Source organism: Alexandromys fortis, unplaced genomic scaffold, assembly GCF_014885135.2.
Source record: "Alexandromys fortis isolate MF-2015 unplaced genomic scaffold, M_Fortis_MF-2015_v1.1 scaffold_60, whole genome shotgun sequence".
Lineage (NCBI taxonomy): Eukaryota > Metazoa > Chordata > Mammalia > Rodentia > Cricetidae > Alexandromys > Alexandromys fortis.
Genome location: NW_026067946.1, coordinates 2,018,198 through 2,036,523, shown reverse-complemented (window position 1 = coordinate 2,036,523; position 18,326 = coordinate 2,018,198). Strand labels below are relative to the sequence as shown.

The following is an 18,326-nucleotide window of genomic DNA, read 5'->3' as shown; positions in this document are numbered from 1 at the left end:
TCTCTCTCTCTCTCTCTCTCTCTCTCTCTCTCTCTCTCTCTCTCTCTCTCTCTCTCTCTCTCTCTTTCTTTCTTTCTTTCTTTCTTTCTTTCTTTGACATGGTCTCACTGTGTAGACACAGGCCAGCAGCCTCAAACTCTCAGAGATCTACCTGCTTTTGCCTCCACCCTGCCTGGCCTTGTTTACTTGATCCTAGTGGGTTCAACTCAAGATGAGATGGAGTTTTGATGTGCTTTTCAGTCACTGTTCCCTGACAGCTAAGGGTTTTTGGTACTTTTCCAATTAATCATTTGTATTTTCTTGTTTTTAAAAATGTATTAATTTGCCAGTTTATTGATAGAATGATCTGAGCTTTTGGTCTTTAATTCTTTTAGGTTTTTTAAAATACAGATTCTAGATACTGACCCTCATTCAGATGCATAATTGACAAGCATTTTCTCCCATAGACTGCCTCTCTACTCTGCCCATTTTCTTTTCTATTCAGAAGACTGGCAGTTATTGGATGTTTATTTCTTAAACTATTTTCCCTTTCTTTCCTTGTGCAGTTTCATGGCTTTAGATTTAACATTGTCTTTTAATCAATTTTAATTGATTTTTGTGCAGAATGATTGATATATATCTATTCTTATTCTTCTGCATGCAAACAAGCAGTTTTCTAAGCACCGTTTATGGAAAAGGCTGTCTTTACCCCAGTGTCTGCTGTGGCTGTGTGCATTCATTCTGTCCCATTGGTTTGTGTGTCCATTCTTGTGCCGGCACACTGCTGTTTTTATTACTAATCTCTGTAGTATAATTTGACATCTGTACCCCCACCACTGCTCTTAGTGCTTGTCATTGCTGTGGCCATTTGAGGCCTTCAAGCTTCTGTATGAGTTTTAAAACTGTTTTCTCTTTCTGTCAAGACTGTCATTGAAATTTTGTTGGAGATTACATTGAACTTGAAACCTTTTTGGTCATATAACCATTTTTATAATACTGCTTTTGTGAATTTATGATTATGGGAATTCTTTCCATAGCTTCTTAAATTTCTTTATAAATTTTTCATTGTAGTTTTTCATCTCTTTGCTTAGTTTTATGACTAGATATTTTTGCTTTGAAGCACTTGTGAATGAAGTTTTTCCTTTTTTTCCCAACGTTTGTTATTGTATAAAAGAACTACTGATTTGAGTGTGGATTATGTACCCTGCTATATTGCTGAAATTGTTTCATAGATGTAAGAATTTCTACTACAATCCTTGAGGTCTTTTGAAGTATAGAGGAACTCTGTTGTCTGCAAGTGGGGGTAATTTGATTTCTTCCTTTCCTGTTTGTATTCCTTTCTTTTTTTCTTTTTTGTTGCTGTATTGATCTATCCAAAACTTTAAGCACTATATTAAATAGAAGTAGAGTTACCAGACATCTTTATCTCATTTTTAGAGGAAATGTGTTTAGTTCTTTCAATTTAGTTTAATATTTTTCAATTCAATTTTATTAGTATTTTATTGAGAATTTTCACATGTATGTTTATCAAGGAAATTGATTGACATTTTTCTCCTGTTGTTGTTTCCTTATCTGTTTTTGGTATCTGTAACATTTTCTTCAAAAATTAATTTGGTATAGTTTTTCTTCCTTTTCTGTTTTAGAAAAGTATTTGAGAAACACCAGTGTTCATTTGTTCTTAGTTCTGGGAGAATTCGGTAGTGAGTCTCTCCAGTCCTGAGCTTTTCTTTGTTAGGAGACTATCACTGCTTCTATCTTGTTGCCTATTTATGTAGTTTAAATCCTCTTGATTTAATTTACTATATAAATATAATTTACTCATTTCTTCTAGACTTTCCATCATTTTAAAATAGAGGTTTTTAGAGCATTCCCCAAGGATTCTCTGGATTTCATTGTTATTATAATGTTCACCTTTTCATCTCTAATTTTATATTTTGTTCTTCTGTCTCTTTGTTTTGATTAATTTAGCTAAGGGTTTGTCAATCTTGTTTATATTTTCAAAGAAGCAACTCCTTTGTTTCACTGATACTTTGTCTCATCCTTTTAATCCCTTCTTTTTTACTTCTTATCTCAGCTGAAGCTTCTACCCAGTGGATGTCTGGTTTGTTTTCTTGATCAAGTCCTAGAAATCTTACATGTTGTTGTCATGCTTGGCTTATCTTTTCTTCATTTATGTTTGAATGTAGTATTTCTTCAGCCTTTCTCTGTTCTTTCTCCAGCTTTACTTGGTCTGTGGTGATGTTTTCTACCATTTAACTGAGTTCCAGAGTCCCCAACACCTGTCCCCACTCATTCTCTGTTCCTGCTGGCCTTCTGGAAGGTTGCTGATTTTTGTGTCTGTATATTGGATTGATTTTCTTACTGTGGACTTGACCTTCTAGGAGTCATTTGTTGCTTTTAGAAATAGATTCTGGATTCTTTGTCTGACATTTCAACCGTTTCAGTGGCTTATGGTCTCCTGATTCACTGTGCTGCCTTGTCTTTTTGTTTGTCTTGTGACTGCTGTGTCTGCTGCTTATCTCTGTATTTGTATTTCAGGTTGTTCTTAAGGAACAGCTCCTTTGAACTCAACCCCAGTACCATTCAAAGAGTAGAAAACATACTGATGTAAGAGCAGCAATTAAAAAATATATGTGATATAGAAATGTACTTAATATCAGTTAAAGCCCCCTGATGCACACTACCAGTGACCGTAGTACAGAAAATGGCAAAAATAATGTAATGTTCTGTAATATTAAAGGAAGGAAATAGAAAAAGAAGATAACAGAGGAGAAGCAGGGTTTAAAAGAGGAAAAGGAAGAAGAGGGAAGACTATTATGAAGAAAGAGGAAAGAAGAGCTAAAAAAATTGCCTAAATAATGAGAAAATGTATAAAGAAACTAAACAAATGTAAGAATTATTATTAAAAATAAAAGCATAAAAGCCCTTTTTAAATACATAAGTAAAATTAAGATACTGCTGAAAGCATAATAGAGGGAAATGGAGAAGCATAGAGGGAAGAAGATGGAGTCTTAGAGTACCTTTGTGGGTCCTAAAGTTGGAGTCATATTTAGTGGTGTAGCCACTTGTTAGTTGCCCATACTCTTCATGTTCCCATAGGACTCCAATCCCCTCCCCCCATGCCAAAAGAGACATGAATGTAGGAGGTCTGGCTGGGAAGAGGAAGGAGATGAGCAGAAGTGGGAGGGGAATGAGAGTAATAGGAATGAATATGATTAAATATTATATAACTGGGTAAAAATGGCATGATGAAACCTGTTTAATGTCTAATTAATATATGCTAATAATCTTTAAAAATATAAATTAAAGGAAGATAAATGGATTTTTCCCAGTCCATAAGAGCAGAAGTTTCATCAGAGGACACAACATTAAACCCAGACACAATTTGAAAGGAGAAGAAGGAATTAAAATATGGTTGTTGGGGGAGTAGAAGTAACAGGAATTGTGAAGGTTATTGCGAACTAACCTGCTTGTAGGTGGCCGTTCAGTAAAAAGCTAGCTCACTTAAAAATAATGGAATTGGTGTCTTCAGGAAGAGGCATGAAGGTAGGTGGGGATCTGTTGAAACTGGAGAGTCGCTTTGTTTGTTTGCTTGTTTTGGTTTTTTTTTTTCTCTCTTCTCCCTTCTGAGTTGTGCTGAACTTGACGAGTGTGAGGTTACCTGACAAAACTATTTTTCCTTTTAGTATCTTCTTTTCTTTATGTGGCAGGAGACTCTGTTAGCCATTTTAGCTTTGCAGTTTGTGAACCACACGGATTCTTTTCTGGTCCCATCTGTTTTATACACCCTGGGATGTCTAGCTGTTCGAGTCAGAGATATCTCCGTAGTGTACTAGGGAGCTGGAGAGCAAGCATATCATTCAGACCTACACAGCTAGAGCAGTCTCCCACTGTTTGCTTGTTTATTGAGACAGGGTCTCTTTATGTAACCCTGGTTGTCCTGGACTTCGATACATTGACTAGGCTGTCCTTGAACCCACAGAGAATCAGCTTGCCACTGCCTGTGCATACACCACCACACCTGGAAGTTTGTACTCTTTGAAAACCTGCCCAGTATTGGGTTCTGTCATAGGTCGCAGATTTCAAGCAGTCTACTGGTACATTAGAGTTCTCAGTCCTTGTGGCAGTGAACCTTGTGGCAGATAACTGGTTTCAGAGGCTAGCTTATCAGCTGATGACTGGCCTGAGCTTCTTGGAATTCCCAGTAATTCTTAGGTGATAGGTAAGTTCTTAGTGATTGAGGGTAGGTAGTTTACTGGCCCACCATACCCTTTGCTGCCCCAGCTGAGGTTGCTGACTCTTTAAGACTGCTGTAATTATCCCTCACTTAAAGTTGTGTTGGGTTAGTTCCAGGCTCCTCCTGGACTATGATTGCTCCTTGTTATCAGGCTCCCAGGGTAATTTAGTCTTAAACACCAGGTTGCCTCTTAAACTGATACCTGGCCTCAGCCCTCTGAGGTATGGGAAGTGGAAGAAAGGACCTCTTCTACACTGATAACTTGTTACACCAGAGGAGTCACTATCTAAACTCTGAAGTTCTTTCAAGGCTTGTGGAGACTGTGTACTTGTTCGTTGGGCAGGGTTGCTGGTTTCTTTTCACCAAGGTCTCTGTCTCCTTGCTTAACTTTAGATGGCACTTCTGTGCCCCTCTTTCCCTGGAGAGCTTTGCAGGGCCTTCCTTTTGCTGCATCTATGTTCGGCATTGGTTCTCTGGTTTTGTGTTTGCAGTGTTCTTCCACTGTATCTCTTTGAAATGGAGTCTACATTTTGTCACCTTGCCCTGTCTTCATCGTGTCACAAAGAAGCAGCTTCAACCTGTCTGCTCACCCTGGAAGCTTAAAGATTACTTCGTTAAAGACTTGATTAAAGGGAGAGAAGCATGAGTCAGAGACACAACTATGAAAAGTCTATAGCTGAAGCTGGGTGTGGTAGCTCATGCCTATAATCCCAACACTTAGGAGGCTGAAGGACGATTGCCACAACCTTAAGACCTACAGTCTGGTTACAGGTGTCTGTAAAAAACCAGAAAAGTCAGTAGGGCATGGTAGTGCTAATCCAAGTGCTCAGGAAGCAGAGGCAGATGGATCTCTGAATTTGGGGCCAGCCAGGGCTACACAGAGAGTTCCAGTACAGCCATGGCTGCTATACAGAGAAATCCGGTCTTGAAAAACCAAATTGAAAAACAAAACAAAAAAGTCTATAGCTGAATTGCAGGAATGAGTAGTAGAGGTGAGAGAAATGGAAAGATTTGAAATATAATAGAAAGTAGAATTTAGTTGATCTGGGGGCTAGGAATTAGGAGCATAGTTGCCACCCCAGTTTGATGTGTTCCTACCTTGTTGATCAGGTCTCTAAAACTAGGTTTTAAAATATCCTGATCTTAACAGATAGTAGTAATCTCCATTTCCATTGTAGTTGAGCCTTTCATTGTGGTACATCTTCATTTAGCTTGCCACCACTAAAAATGGATTCTACAGTGATAGTTGGCAACTATTAGCAAAAGGAAGAAGAAAAACCTTAAAGATACTTACTAGTATGCTAAATGACCTGATTGCTTGGGAATTTTTTACAGTTGGATGTTTTTTATTTGAGCCTTAGGAATGATGTATTTTTGAGAATCTAGGCCAAGACAGGTATAGAATCACAAATGAACATGCACAGTAAGGTACTGTTAAGAAAAATGAAATAATAATATAAATTGTTGTAATAAGTAGTCTTATGTCTTCACGTATTTGGTGTCGGATTCAAATACAGATAATACTAACATAAAAATGATGCAAACAGAAGTATCCTGTAGTGGCAGCAAGCACACATGGCTAAAAAGAAGAGTGATTTTCACTTGCAGACAGCTCTCAGTTGTGCTTATTATGTATGTGAGCTTTCTAAAGACATTTCTAAAGCTAGTCTTAGTCTTTTGTATCAGGCCATTAACAATTCAGAGTTATAATGAACAAAATTGAGTGACTTATAATTCAATCGTCTCTCCATAGTTTTCTGGGGTACCAATATCTGCAAAAGAGTGTTTATGGAAGGATGTAGTTATTGTTTCTATTATGTAAATAGTTCCACCCTCATTAGTTTAGGAAGTTTCCTGGTGAGTCACATTGGTGTGAATCAGTATGATTCATTTATTATGATCTTCTGTTTTAATAACAATTTACCTATCCAAAGATTTGAATACTCAGAGAAATTTGCTACAATTGCTGTCTCTTTTAGTGAAAGTTAAATTGAAAATCTGCCTAAATTTGATGGAAAGAATAAAAACTGCCTGTGCCGAATCATACTTGTGGTCCATGAGAAACCCATTTGACTGTGGTATCATCTTTTAAAATGACAACTATCAATTATTCTCTAGTTTCCAGAGTATGTAGTGATTTAAGTGTTTACTAGCATCGGTTCAGTAAACTCTGAAAAATATTCTTTTAACTGTATCTCACATATTAGCATGGTTTTTAATGAATGTCTTAGAGAATGCTGACATGTGTTTTAGTATTTTTGATATAGTTAATGGATAGCTGGCTATCTGATTCATTAATATTGTGAGCCTGTGGTATACACTTGGTAGCCATGCCTTTGAGAAATAAAATAGAAACAAAGGGAGTAGTATGACTAATTTCTATGAATTTTTATGTGGAAAGTATTAATTTTGCTTTTGAAAATCATTGCCCATGAGCCAGACATAGTGATGCTAGCAGTAGGGAGGCAGAGACAGCCTGGACGGTACAGCAGACTCCTCAACCCGCTTCCTACAGATCCTTGGTGACAGAGGTGCTGCTTTGTCTGAGGCCTCCTCTGTCTTATCTGACTATGAGAATGGCTTTTGGAATTGCTAGTGGGCTTTCTTCTCCTGTCCTCTGAAACCTTGCAGTGAAACTGGAGTCAATTGCTTAAAATACTAACTACTATATGGTTGGTTTCCTTTCTCCCTCAAAGTTGGAATGTCAGAGCAGAATGTCTTAAAATGTCTTTAAGCATTATAACAGTAAATTCTAAGATACCTGATTATTTTCTGAAATGCCAAACTTAAGATCATCTGTCATTTTTATAAACTTCCCTGAAAACAAGTCAGCCTGAAAAACACTGATATTTCAACCTTCTAGTTTAGTCATAATTCTAGAAATGTCAGCTAAATAGACCAATATTTTAGAGTTTGATATGAAATTTTTAAAGATGTATTTGCTTAGTTGATTGATTTGGGCTTCCCTGTAGCATTGTACCTTTATTTTTTCCTTTGTAACATACCTCTTCAAACGCCGGCTGCTAGTGCTGATGGCCACCACTGCTTGATCTCTAGCTGTATATACTGGCCATTCCAGCCCAACGGTTAAGTAGACACCATTTTCCATTTCATAGTTGAGGACCCCAAGATTTAGCAAGATCAAGGTATCTTTCTCATGCTTGCTTAGCTGCGAGTGGTACAGCTAGTTTTGGATATGAATCCATCTTAATATAAATTCTAGATAAGTCTGTATAGAGAGAAGAGTGATCAAGTGATGCCAACAAATACAGAAATTGTGTAGGAAAATGAGGAATGAGCAAAGCTTACAGAATACATTTTTCAGACTTAACTAGCTGTTTTCAAGGGAATTCTCAGTTTGAAAGCAAAGACAGAGCTGACCGGACGATGATCAGGCGAAAGTGAATGGGTGAACTGTAGGGATAAGGGAAGCGTGAGGTGTGGCCAGCTTTTCCAATTTAACATTAAAAGGAAAGAAAAGAGTAGGGTAATTAAATGAGCTTGTAGGGTTGTGGATAATTTAGGAATTTTGTTATTATAATCTTAAAAGTCTTAGAATATCATTCATGATGGTTATATTCATGTATTCTGACAAATAAGTAGAGTGTTCTGTGTCATGTTATTTGAGAGCAAGATGAGATTACTGCTCTTATGAAACATAGGTTTTTTTCTTTGTTTGCTTTTGTTTTTGTTTTTTAAGACAAGGTTTTAGCTTTGGAGCATGTCTGGAAGTAGCTTGTGTAGACCAGGCTGGCCTCATACTCAAAGAGATCCGCCTACCTCTGCCTCCCAAATGCTGGGATTAAAGGTGTGCGCCACCACTGCCCAGCATGAAACAGTTTTAATAGAGGCAGTGTTGAAATAAGAGCGGCGTCCCCAACACCCCGGCCGCTTGGCTAGCTCATGCCCGAAATAATTACACGGAAACTGTATTCTTTCAAACACTGCCTGGCCCGGCTAGTTCCAGCTTCTTATTGGCTAGCTCTTACATATTGTTCTAACCCATTTCTAATATTCTGTGTAGCCCACGAGCTGGCTTACCAGGGAGGATCTTAACCTGCTTCTGTCTGGAGCGGGAGAATCATGGCTACTCCTCACTCAGCTTCTTTCTCCCAGTATCCTGTTCTGTTTTCTCCGCCTACCTAAGGGTTGGCCTATCAAATGGGCCTAGGCAGTTTCTTTATTAGTAAGAAATCACTCCCACATCAAGGCAGATTATTAACAACAAAATAGATAAATCAGGAAATAACATCAAGACAAAACCAAAAACATATGAAGAAGCCCAGTGCGGTATGTGTCTTTAATTCTAGCACCTAGAAAGCAGAGGCATACAGGTCTCTGTGAGTTCAGGTTCCAAGATATCCAGGGCTACATAGAGATACCATTTGTTGAACATAAAAACAATTGAATGAAAATCAACACAAAAGCTTATACAAAGAGTCAAAAACAAAATGCAGCATTAAAGACTGTTTCTTCATGGAAATTTTAGGCATATGCTAGAAAAAGCCTGTCATAGAGGTGCTCTCTGGGAATCTGAGACATAATAAGACAGACCACCCCTAGGTGTCTGGCTAGAGTTAGAACCCTAGCCAGTGACAGTGGACAGTGCTAAGGCCTGACTTGTGTGTTAGGTAGAAGCAGCTGAGCTAACGAGGTATTAGTGAGTCAGGCAGACAGTAGGTTATATGGAACTGTAGCATGTGGGGTAAGGAGTACAGCTTTTTATTATAAGTTAAATGAGAAGCCAAGGTTTGGGACTTTTCAGAAGGGAATTATCCCAGTGAGATTTTCTACCTCAAAAGGAGCACTCTGGTTGCTGTGTGGATAATGTATTTTACTGGTAATGCAAGTCAGAGCAGAAGACTAATTAATAGGCTTTTTGTTTGTTTGGGGTTTTTTGTTTGTTTTTTCCCTTAGGAGAAATCACATGGTTTTGGTACTGGAGTCCTACTGGTAATCAGAGGTAGTGAGAATTCATTAGGTAGGAGATGTGTTTGGGGCAGTGTCCCAGAGGACCTGCTTACAGATCAGATGTGGGACTACACACTAAGCTGTATGTATGGAAGGTACTGTTGTTTTTTAAAATGGGCAGTGTGAGTTGGAGTCCGAGTGATAACAGATTACAGGAGGGGAAGTCCATCATATGTAATGTGCCAAAAAAGATGGGCACAGAAGAGGAACTGATGGAAACCTCAGTGCAGGAGGTAGTGTCTAGAGAGAAGCAGAAAGTAGAAGTTTTAAGATGGAAAGGAAGTAAGTCAAAATCACGTTGGATGGCTTTGATCTACTAATTATTTTGTGTTTCTCATATTAACTTTCTAACTTAAATGCCTTAATCTTTACTTAGTATATAGGAGTATGTGTATATGTTTGATATACATAAATATTCTTTCTCTTTATTAAACAGGTTGTAAGTTCTACAAATGGAGAGTTAAACACAGATGATCCCACAGCAGGACGATCAAATGCGCCCATCACAGCCCCTACAGAAGTAGAAGTGATGGATGAAACCAAGTATGTTTTGTTTATTTCATTATTTTTTTTTGGTTGGTAACTTTGCATTTATGAACTTTATAGTTACATACAATTATTCCACATATTTTTTTCTGTAGGGATAGAGGATACAAAAAATGATATAATTGATTATCTTAATCACTGTTTAAAGTGCTACTACTTTAGTGAATACTTTCTTAATACAAAAATTGTAATTTAGTAACTGTGCTCAAATTTTCTTTTAAACTTAATAGTACATTTTTGGCTTTTAATATTAGGAACATTGCATTGATGTTACTGCTGCATTTATTACTTTTCTATAAGTTTAAGTACTTGGCATTATAGAATGCTGCATTTTTAATGTTACTTTATGATTAATTTTTAAGATGTAAATTATAGTGATGCTGCTTGGAAAATTAAGCATGCAGAACAATGTGATCACTTAATTATGGGCTATTTTTGATGATCTCTCTCTCTCTTCCTCTCTCCCTTTTTCTTTTCTTTTTGTTTTTCTGTGTATAGCTGCCAGAAAGTATTGAATATGTGGTGAGTTCTCAAGTGTAGGCAGGCAGAAATAGCTCCATTGACTATAATTGCAAAATTTTAGCACCATTTAATATAAACAAACAAACAAATTCTTAACTTAGAAATTATAATTGGTAAAACAGAAAATTAATTAATAACAATAACATTAGCTCTGAAATGCAAGAAATAATTGTTGAGGAGCTGTTTTGCCTGCTGCAGCTTTCTTTTCTTTTTTTTTTTTTCTTTTTCTTCTTTTTTTTTGCTTTAAGTTACATCGTTTGGGGCACTTTTTAACTGCATAGATGATATGCCAACTGCTTGTGCTTGCGCATTTGTTTTATAACATGGGAGTTTTTATGTGTTATTTTAAGTAGAAGGCTAAGTTTTGAATTAAACTTTACATTTCCCTGTTTTCAATTTTTGAATACATATTTTCCCCCTACAGTATTACTAAAATCTTATTTCATTTTCTAACTAGTAAACATCCTCTAATGGTTCTTAATGATATTCTTCCTGGGAGAAATGGTACTTGATTTTAGTTACCTTCTGGTATTTGCCTACAGTTGCAATTCTGTGTTTAAGTGCTTCTCTTATTTTCAAGACAAAATTCGAGTCAGCTTTGCAGTGAATAAAGCCGTAAATGTTCAGTTTTAAAGCCTCTCAGTCATTTTACTTGCATCTGTAAGAAACACTGATTTGCTAGCTGAAAACTGAGAAAACTATATATTTTAGGTATGATGCTAAGGGCAGTTATGACATAGGGTGGTTGTGTGGTACTTTTTAAGGCTTGTTTCTTTTTTCATAAAATGCTGCTAATAATATCCACCTCATAGGGAGTCGGAAAATAGTAGCTGTGGTGAGGCTCAGTTGTCTGTCACATACAGGGACTGTGTAGCTATCATCACACCTATTTATTTCCTCAGCACTCGCTGCTGGTGACCTCCTCATCTGTGCTCTTCATAGGCTGTTGCTTCTTCCATCTCTGTCCCACAGTCTTGGTTAAGCCTGGGTATCTGTGCTCACTTCCTTCCAGAGAGTTACTTTTGATCTAATCTATCCATTATCCATTTGTTCATTCAATGGTTACACTGCTGAGATTTCAGTTGCATTAGTAGATATTAGTACAAGGTAAAACTTGAAATTTGTAAAGAAGAGGATCACTTCCTGACTAGATGATTAGAAACGTGACTTTCAAGAATGACATAATACATGGTTCACTTAGTTGTGATGCCTGTGCGCATGTGTGCAGATGGGCTGGCTTCTCTCTGCAGAGGGTATGTATGTTTGCAAATAGGCTAGCTTTTCTCTGCAGAGGCATTGGAGGATAAGGGTGAAGAAAGCAATGGGCTTGCTGTTCCTGAAGGGACTGTTCTCCATTCCTTGGAGGATTGTGTCCAGATTTCTTGATCTGACATCAAAACCCTTCATAGCTTGCTTACTCTTACTATTTCCTGTTTCCCTCCAGCCTCAGTGTAATTCTGATGTTTTGTCTTTTACTACTGTTTCATTAATCTGCCAATTGTTTTTCTTTATACATCTCTCACATCATGAAGTCTTTCTTAATGTATTGAAAATAAGGCATTTTTTAACTTTAGATCCCCAGTGGTTAAAATAGAAAACCACAAAAAAATTATTAGTAAGTAATTCACTAAAGCAATTTACCATACCCGTGAAATATATTATTATATAATACAAAGAAGTAAGGTTGAAAGAAGCAGAATAATGCCGTGAATTATATAGCTCCACTTACATAAACTGAAAAGGGCCGTGGTGAGAGTATGGCAGATTAAGTAGTGGTTGTCTTTGGCAGAGAAGAAAACGGAAGGGACTGAAGATAGCAGGGTTCCTTGAAGGCAGTGGTCCTCAACCTTCCTTCCTAGTGCTGCAACCCTTTAATACAGCTCCTCCTGTTGTGGTGACTCCCACCATAAAATTATTTTGCCACTACTTTACAAATGTAATTTTGCTATTGTTATGAATTGTAATGTAAATATCTGATATGCAGAATGAATGAGGCGGCTCTGAAGTTAGGTAGTTGTGGTGTCTGTACAATTCTGTAAACAGACTATTTGTCTCTGCATTGTACACCGTATGAGGGCAAATTTTATGACACGTTATTTATATGTGTTATTTAAAGTCATAAAGTTATATATGACTTTATTCTAGTTGAGTTGCAAGAATCCTCAGAATTTCCTGTTCTTAAAGCTCTTCATTAAAATTCTCTTTAAACAAGCCAGGCAGTGGTGGTGCACGCCTTTAATCCCAGCACTTGGGAGGCAGAGGCTGGTGGATCTCCGTGAGTTCGAGGCAGCCTGGTTGACAAAGAAAGTTGCAGGATAGCCAGAGAGCTGTTATACAGATAAACCCTGTCTCGAAAAACAAACAAACAAGCAATAAATAAATAAGTAAATAAGAAATCCAAAGATAAGGAATTGCAGTATGGGTGTTAATTTTAAGGTAAAATACTTATTTGCCAGGAAAATACTAGTTGTCATAAAAGGTATTTTTTGCATATGCTCTTTAAGCCGGCGCTGGAGAGACGGGCTTCTGAAGTCCTGAGTGGGTGGTACAGGCTGGATGCAGGAATAGTCTCTACCAAAGGTGATGCTGATGAGTCATTGTAGAAGGCGTAGGGAAGAACCTCAGATCCAGGCAGGAAATCATGCTTCAGTTTGATTGAGAAAAGTAAACGTGTGTAAGAAAGCAGCAAATCCAGATGAAGAGGGCAGGAAGTGAAGTGGAATGGAGGTGTGGTGTAAGCAGCAAAGCCGAGCTTGGTTTGCTGATTTGAAGATGGATTTTAATGGCATAGGCTGTTAATTGCCAGTTTGTTTACTCTGGTGTTGGATTCAGATTGCCTCACTGTTTCTTTGGGTTTGCTTTCAGTTCTGAAAGCTAAAGTCTTCCTCTTGTTAATAACCTTCTTTCGAATGTCTTATTAGATACAGAAGCTATGTCAAGTATTAACCTTGAGATTCAGACTCAGCATTTTAAGAATGTATCCCAGGCCAGTTTTCTTCTGAAAAGCCTCACAGTGGGGCTGAAATGTGCATTTTGTAGGCCACAGTAGTATGTGGCCCATGGGTAAGAACTCTAGATTCAAAGCATACCTCTAATTTTAACTAGATCTTACTGTAGGGTTTGGTTGTGTTAATGAGGCAAATCCTTCAACAGATACTAAATGAGAGGCAACTTTTCGCTAATTTGATGTGCAGTTTCTGTAAACTCGCTATTACTAGCTTCTTCCTGGTGTGAAAAGGTAGTAAGTCAAAGAATCATTTCAAAGGAGCAGTAAATGCAGACAAGACTGTGCTGTGAGAACAGCCTCCTTTCAGATTGAGTGCCTGGAAGCAGAAAGTAAGTGAGAGGGTGATTTCTTTATCACCAAGACTGAATCAGCTTGGTTTCATGTGGCTTGTATCTTAAAAACCAGCAGGGGTTAACATTTTAACTTCCTCCTTTAATGCCACTGCTTTGTGGGCAGATGCAGTCATAGAGATGTATCAATGCTGCCCTCTAGTGGTAATTGCTTTAATAGTATGCCATTCTAGTTAGTGGGATTTAGTCTAAAGTTATGTGGACAGTGCTTTAATGTAGTTTTGAATTTAGAGAACCTGTGCCATTAGAATTTTTCTTAAAATTGTATTTTGTTTCAAATAAATGATTGGGCATACTTTCTTTATGCCATAATACTCGCATTAGAAAGAAAGGTTTTTTAACAAATGGAAAGAACTTTCATTACCTAAAGATAAAACCAGAGAAATAAGCGAGGCATCTGACTACAGCCCCAGTGTGGATGAGCTAGCAATTAACAGCCTAGTTATCAAAACTTGAATTATATTACATTTCCCATCGTAAAAAGCTTCTGTGATATAAATACCTTTTTAGTAGAAAAATTTTTGAAGGAATGTACTTTGGGGCTTGAAATGTCCAATAAGAATATATAAACACTTAAATCAGGAAGGAACAGGGACTTCATATTAAACAGTACTGAATTTTCATTGAAATATTGCTTACATTGAATATTTTAAATATGTGGTCTATTTCTTTTATATTTTGGTTGTGAGCCTAGCCTTTAGTGGCCGAGCCATCTTTCCAGCCCTATTTCTTTTCTTTTAAATAACTTCCTCCCCCTTATTTTACCTTTTACTCTGTGGATGTTTCCTAGTAATTGAAAGGTTTACTTGATAATATTTTACCCTGTCTATTTGAGACAGGGTCTCATGTATTTCTCACTCAACTCAAACGCTGTGTGTCAGAGGTTGACCTTTAACTCCTCACCCTTCTGTCTCTCCCTCCTGCTCAATTGATGTGACACTAGTGACACTAAAGATTGAATCCAGGGCTCCGCCCACTGAGCAGGGTCCCTTTGTGTTTCTGTATTTGAAAATTTATGTATCTGAGATTTGAGAAAGTATTTCGTACATGTAGTTGAAAGTAAACGGGACTGGTTTTCTAATTCCTGAAACAATCTTTTATACTTAGTTTTTGTTTTATGGCATTAGCTCTAATTTAGGCCCATGAATATTTCCTCCCCCCCCCCCCCTCTCTCTCTCTCTCTCTCTCTCTCTCTCTCACACACACACACACACACACACACACACTCCCCTCCCCTGCTCATTTCAGCCTTTTCTGGGTGGTTACCGCAGTGAGGTAAAGTTTACATTGTACATGTTTTTACTTAGGGAAAAAAAACAAGGATTGAATATATAGTTTTTGAATTTTATATTTTAAAAAACATTTAAAATAAGTTTAGAATATATAGTTTTGAATTATAAAATGAATTCACCTTGGCTGTGCTATTTTATATGTTAACTATAAAATTACTTTGATAAAAATTAAATACGTTAAAATAAGTTTTGACTCTTAAAGAGCCAAAAGGGTAAAGGCAGGTAGATAAAGAGTTTAGAGTCATTGTCAGCTATATTTGAGTTTGAGCCTGGGCCATTTGAGAGTCTGCCCTCCTGCCTTCCCAAAAGAAACCTAAACCAAGTGCCAATCTTAATGTTGTACTTAATCTGTTTTCTCTTTCTCTTGATAAATATAGTGGGAAATATTGTTAATCAATTATTTTTTGTTTCGCTTTGCATTCTAAACTTATTTCTACTTAAAATGAAGTAGGGTCATTATTGCCTTTGTAACACTGGCTTCAGGAATCAAAACTACCAGAAAGAAAGGGAGCAGACTATGTAGATGAACCTTTATAACAGCGTTGCACACCGAGACGATTGACTATCCTGAGTGAGATGGGACAGCAGATCAGTTGAGAGTCGGAGCACTGTAGTTCTTCACCTCTTGAAGCAAAGCCTTTTGGACTTACTGGCTCCTTCTTATGTTACACAGAATGTCCTGCTATCCCTGAAAGGCGTGCTGATAGGACATAGTCATAATAGCTGCCATCGGGTCACTAATGCCAATGCTTCGCTGATGTGCTCACTGTCTATCCTGCACGAGCCTGTTGCTTTTTATGACCATCGAAATCACTATAATAAATTCAGTGTCTGATAACTTCAGTGTTTTTCTAATAAAGAAATGTTTTCTTCTTCTGCAGGTGCTGTTGTTTTTTCAAACGAAGGAAAAGGAAAACCATACAACGTCACAAATGACTGGACACAGAGATCCTGGGGAGTTACTTACATGTTCATATGCTGTCTCGTGATTAAATCATCTCTGTAGTGACCACATATATTTTCAAGGACTCACTCTTGAAACAGAAATGTCATACTTTCACATTTCATTTTGTGGTTGTCTTACATTCATTTCTCCTCCTAATTTAACTTTATGGAAGCTTTAAGATTTTTATCAGATATGAGAGCTTTGCCCATCACTGAATGGAGTGGACCAATGACGTGGTATTGATGAACACAGTTCCAGAGGACATTTTTCAGAACCTCTTCTGTTACAGAAAACAATACAGGTGTCTAAGTGTCAATTAATTGCACCTAATTTGATTTTTTTATGTCTTATATGAAAGCATAATCAAACAGGAATTTTTTTCCCAATGGATAGTGCAGCAGACAAAACAGTTGTCCAAATATTAAAAACAGCTTTCATGAAAAGTTCCTATTTTGTGACATCTGCATTGATTTCAGTATGACTTATGGTACTGTTATTCATGACTCATATTGACATTCTCTCTGTGAAATCAAGGTACAGTCACTGCCCAGAGGTACTGAGGAAAAAGCACTATGGGACTGGCAAGCGGTGGTGGTAAATAAATCAGAAGAAATGTGGGAAAAAAGAGCTCAGCTTCTGTGGTGCCACTGTGTACAGTGCAGCTGCAGAAGTGGCAGGAGCACCGATTTGTATAATGTCACTCTCTGCTTCCAAGTGATAATGTATGTTAGATAGAAAAAAAATGAATGCTGGAGACGTAATGTATGTTGGAGTTGGAAAAATACACTAAGGAAAGGAAATAAATGTGAAATTTACTGCATTGTGTAAGGCTGGAGCCCCTTGAAGCCTGCTGTTTGATGGCCGCATCTCCCAGAAGCAGAAGTCTGAGGATGTGCCATGATTTGTTATGTAGTTCTTCAATTAAAGGAAAGAAACATACTCCCAGCAGAAACCACTGGGTCACTCTGCTGCCCTCTGTGCACAGTAGTCTCTTGCTAGTTCTCTGGACTCTCCTGTCTTGAACATCGTGTTGATGATGGGAGATTGTTTGGCGAGGGTGGGCCAGGTGCTTTGCCTCCATAGCTTTCACAGTGCTGCAAACGAACAAGGAACAGTTCTGTTAGTAGTAAGACCTTCCTTTGCAAGTGTGCTTTGTTTGAAGCCATAGAACACAGGCATGCTTCTGTTTCTCAAGAGTGAAAACAAAAGACTGGCTAGGAAGATACTGTTTGTTGATCACATCACACATCCTCTTTCATTTATGAAATTGTTGCTCTGTCCATGAAGTCTCTTCTCTGTCGTAAGTGTGAACCTTCAGGTATGCTTATTTATTTTTTGTCTCAAGGTAACATTTAAAATATATATTAAAGGAAATGAATCCACCTTTTTTTACTTCATTATTGAATTTGCAGGTATTTAATTGTATTTTGTAATTTATTTTTCTTAGTAGCCAAAAGTTCAATGAGTTGCTTTTGATGAATTGGCACCCATATGAACATCACGAATCAGGACATTGTTTATCATTGTTTCTTCTAATCCAATGAGCAATCTTTTTTTCTTGATTTTTGAAGACCTATATTCAACCTAGAAAATGTTTGCTGTATATTTGGTCAGCAGTTTCCATTCTATTGATATACTGTCATGATGTCTAAACTTCAGGAGTTAAATACTGAATTTTTGGTTTTGTTTGCTCTGAGCAAGGTAGATGGATGTTTTGGCCATTTATAATGTGAAACCACTTCTTTACAGTATTTGACCAAATTTGTGTGTCTATGGTATTTGTAAATACATGCGATATCTGTATTTCTTATCATAAGCCTATTTAGTTTTATTCTCAGTAGGGTTTTTTGGACTGTACAGTGTTTATATGATCTGAACTCCTTATACATAAGAAGGTGTGTATATTAATCCAATTATGGACTTAAATATTTTAAAAGTATGAATACCCTTATTTGCTGCAAAGGCCAGTGTGTAGACATTTGCTTTTTAGCAATATTTTTAAGTGCTCCATTTTAGTGTCAGAGAATAAGTCTTTGGCACACAGACTGGTCAGTAATAGGTAATGCAGGTATGTTCAGGTTAAGCCAACGATGTTTTGCATTTTTATGCTTCTTTTCTGTCAACACTAATGAAGTCAACATTGCCTGAATGTCTGAATACTGAAACACAGCCCTGTTTAAAAGTATGTAACTGAAAAAGAAATAAATAAAGGTAGTTTTTTTAAACTCGCTCTTTCCCCTTTCCTCTAACCATGAGTGAACTAACGCAATTCACTGCTACACAGTGGTTTAAAAATTAACTTCTGTTGGTTTGTTTCTGTAAGAGGCAGAAGGAACCTGCTTTTGTTATGTTGTTTCTGTTTTTTGTTCTTTGTTGGAATACAGTTGTAAGGAACACAAAACAAGAAGGATCTAAGCTTGCTTTGTTTGCAGTTTTTAATGTATATTTGTTTCTGAGTTACTTAATAGAGCAATTA

The 18,326-nt window shown here is 37.2% G+C and overlaps 1 protein-coding gene across 12 annotated transcripts in view; it reads left to right on the top strand.

Annotated features, from left to right (window-relative positions):
- The window catches only part of Csnk1g3 (casein kinase 1 gamma 3), a 90,736-nt gene extending 72,658 nt beyond the window's left edge, over positions 1-18,078 (top strand). For 7 of the 12 annotated variants that reach the window (XM_050149247.1, XM_050149248.1, XM_050149244.1 and 4 more), the window contains 3 exons: positions 9,624-9,730; positions 10,232-10,255; positions 15,786-18,078. In XM_050149247.1, coding sequence (XP_050005204.1) covers positions 9,624-9,730; positions 10,232-10,255; positions 15,786-15,840 — 186 coding nt within the window. In that variant the 3' untranslated portion in view covers positions 15,841-18,078. The remainder of the gene's footprint in view (positions 1-9,623; positions 9,731-10,231; positions 10,256-15,785) is intronic. The other 5 variants (XM_050149250.1, XM_050149251.1, XM_050149249.1 and 2 more) reach the window with 1 other exon arrangement.
- Positions 18,079-18,326: the final 248 nt, after the last annotated feature.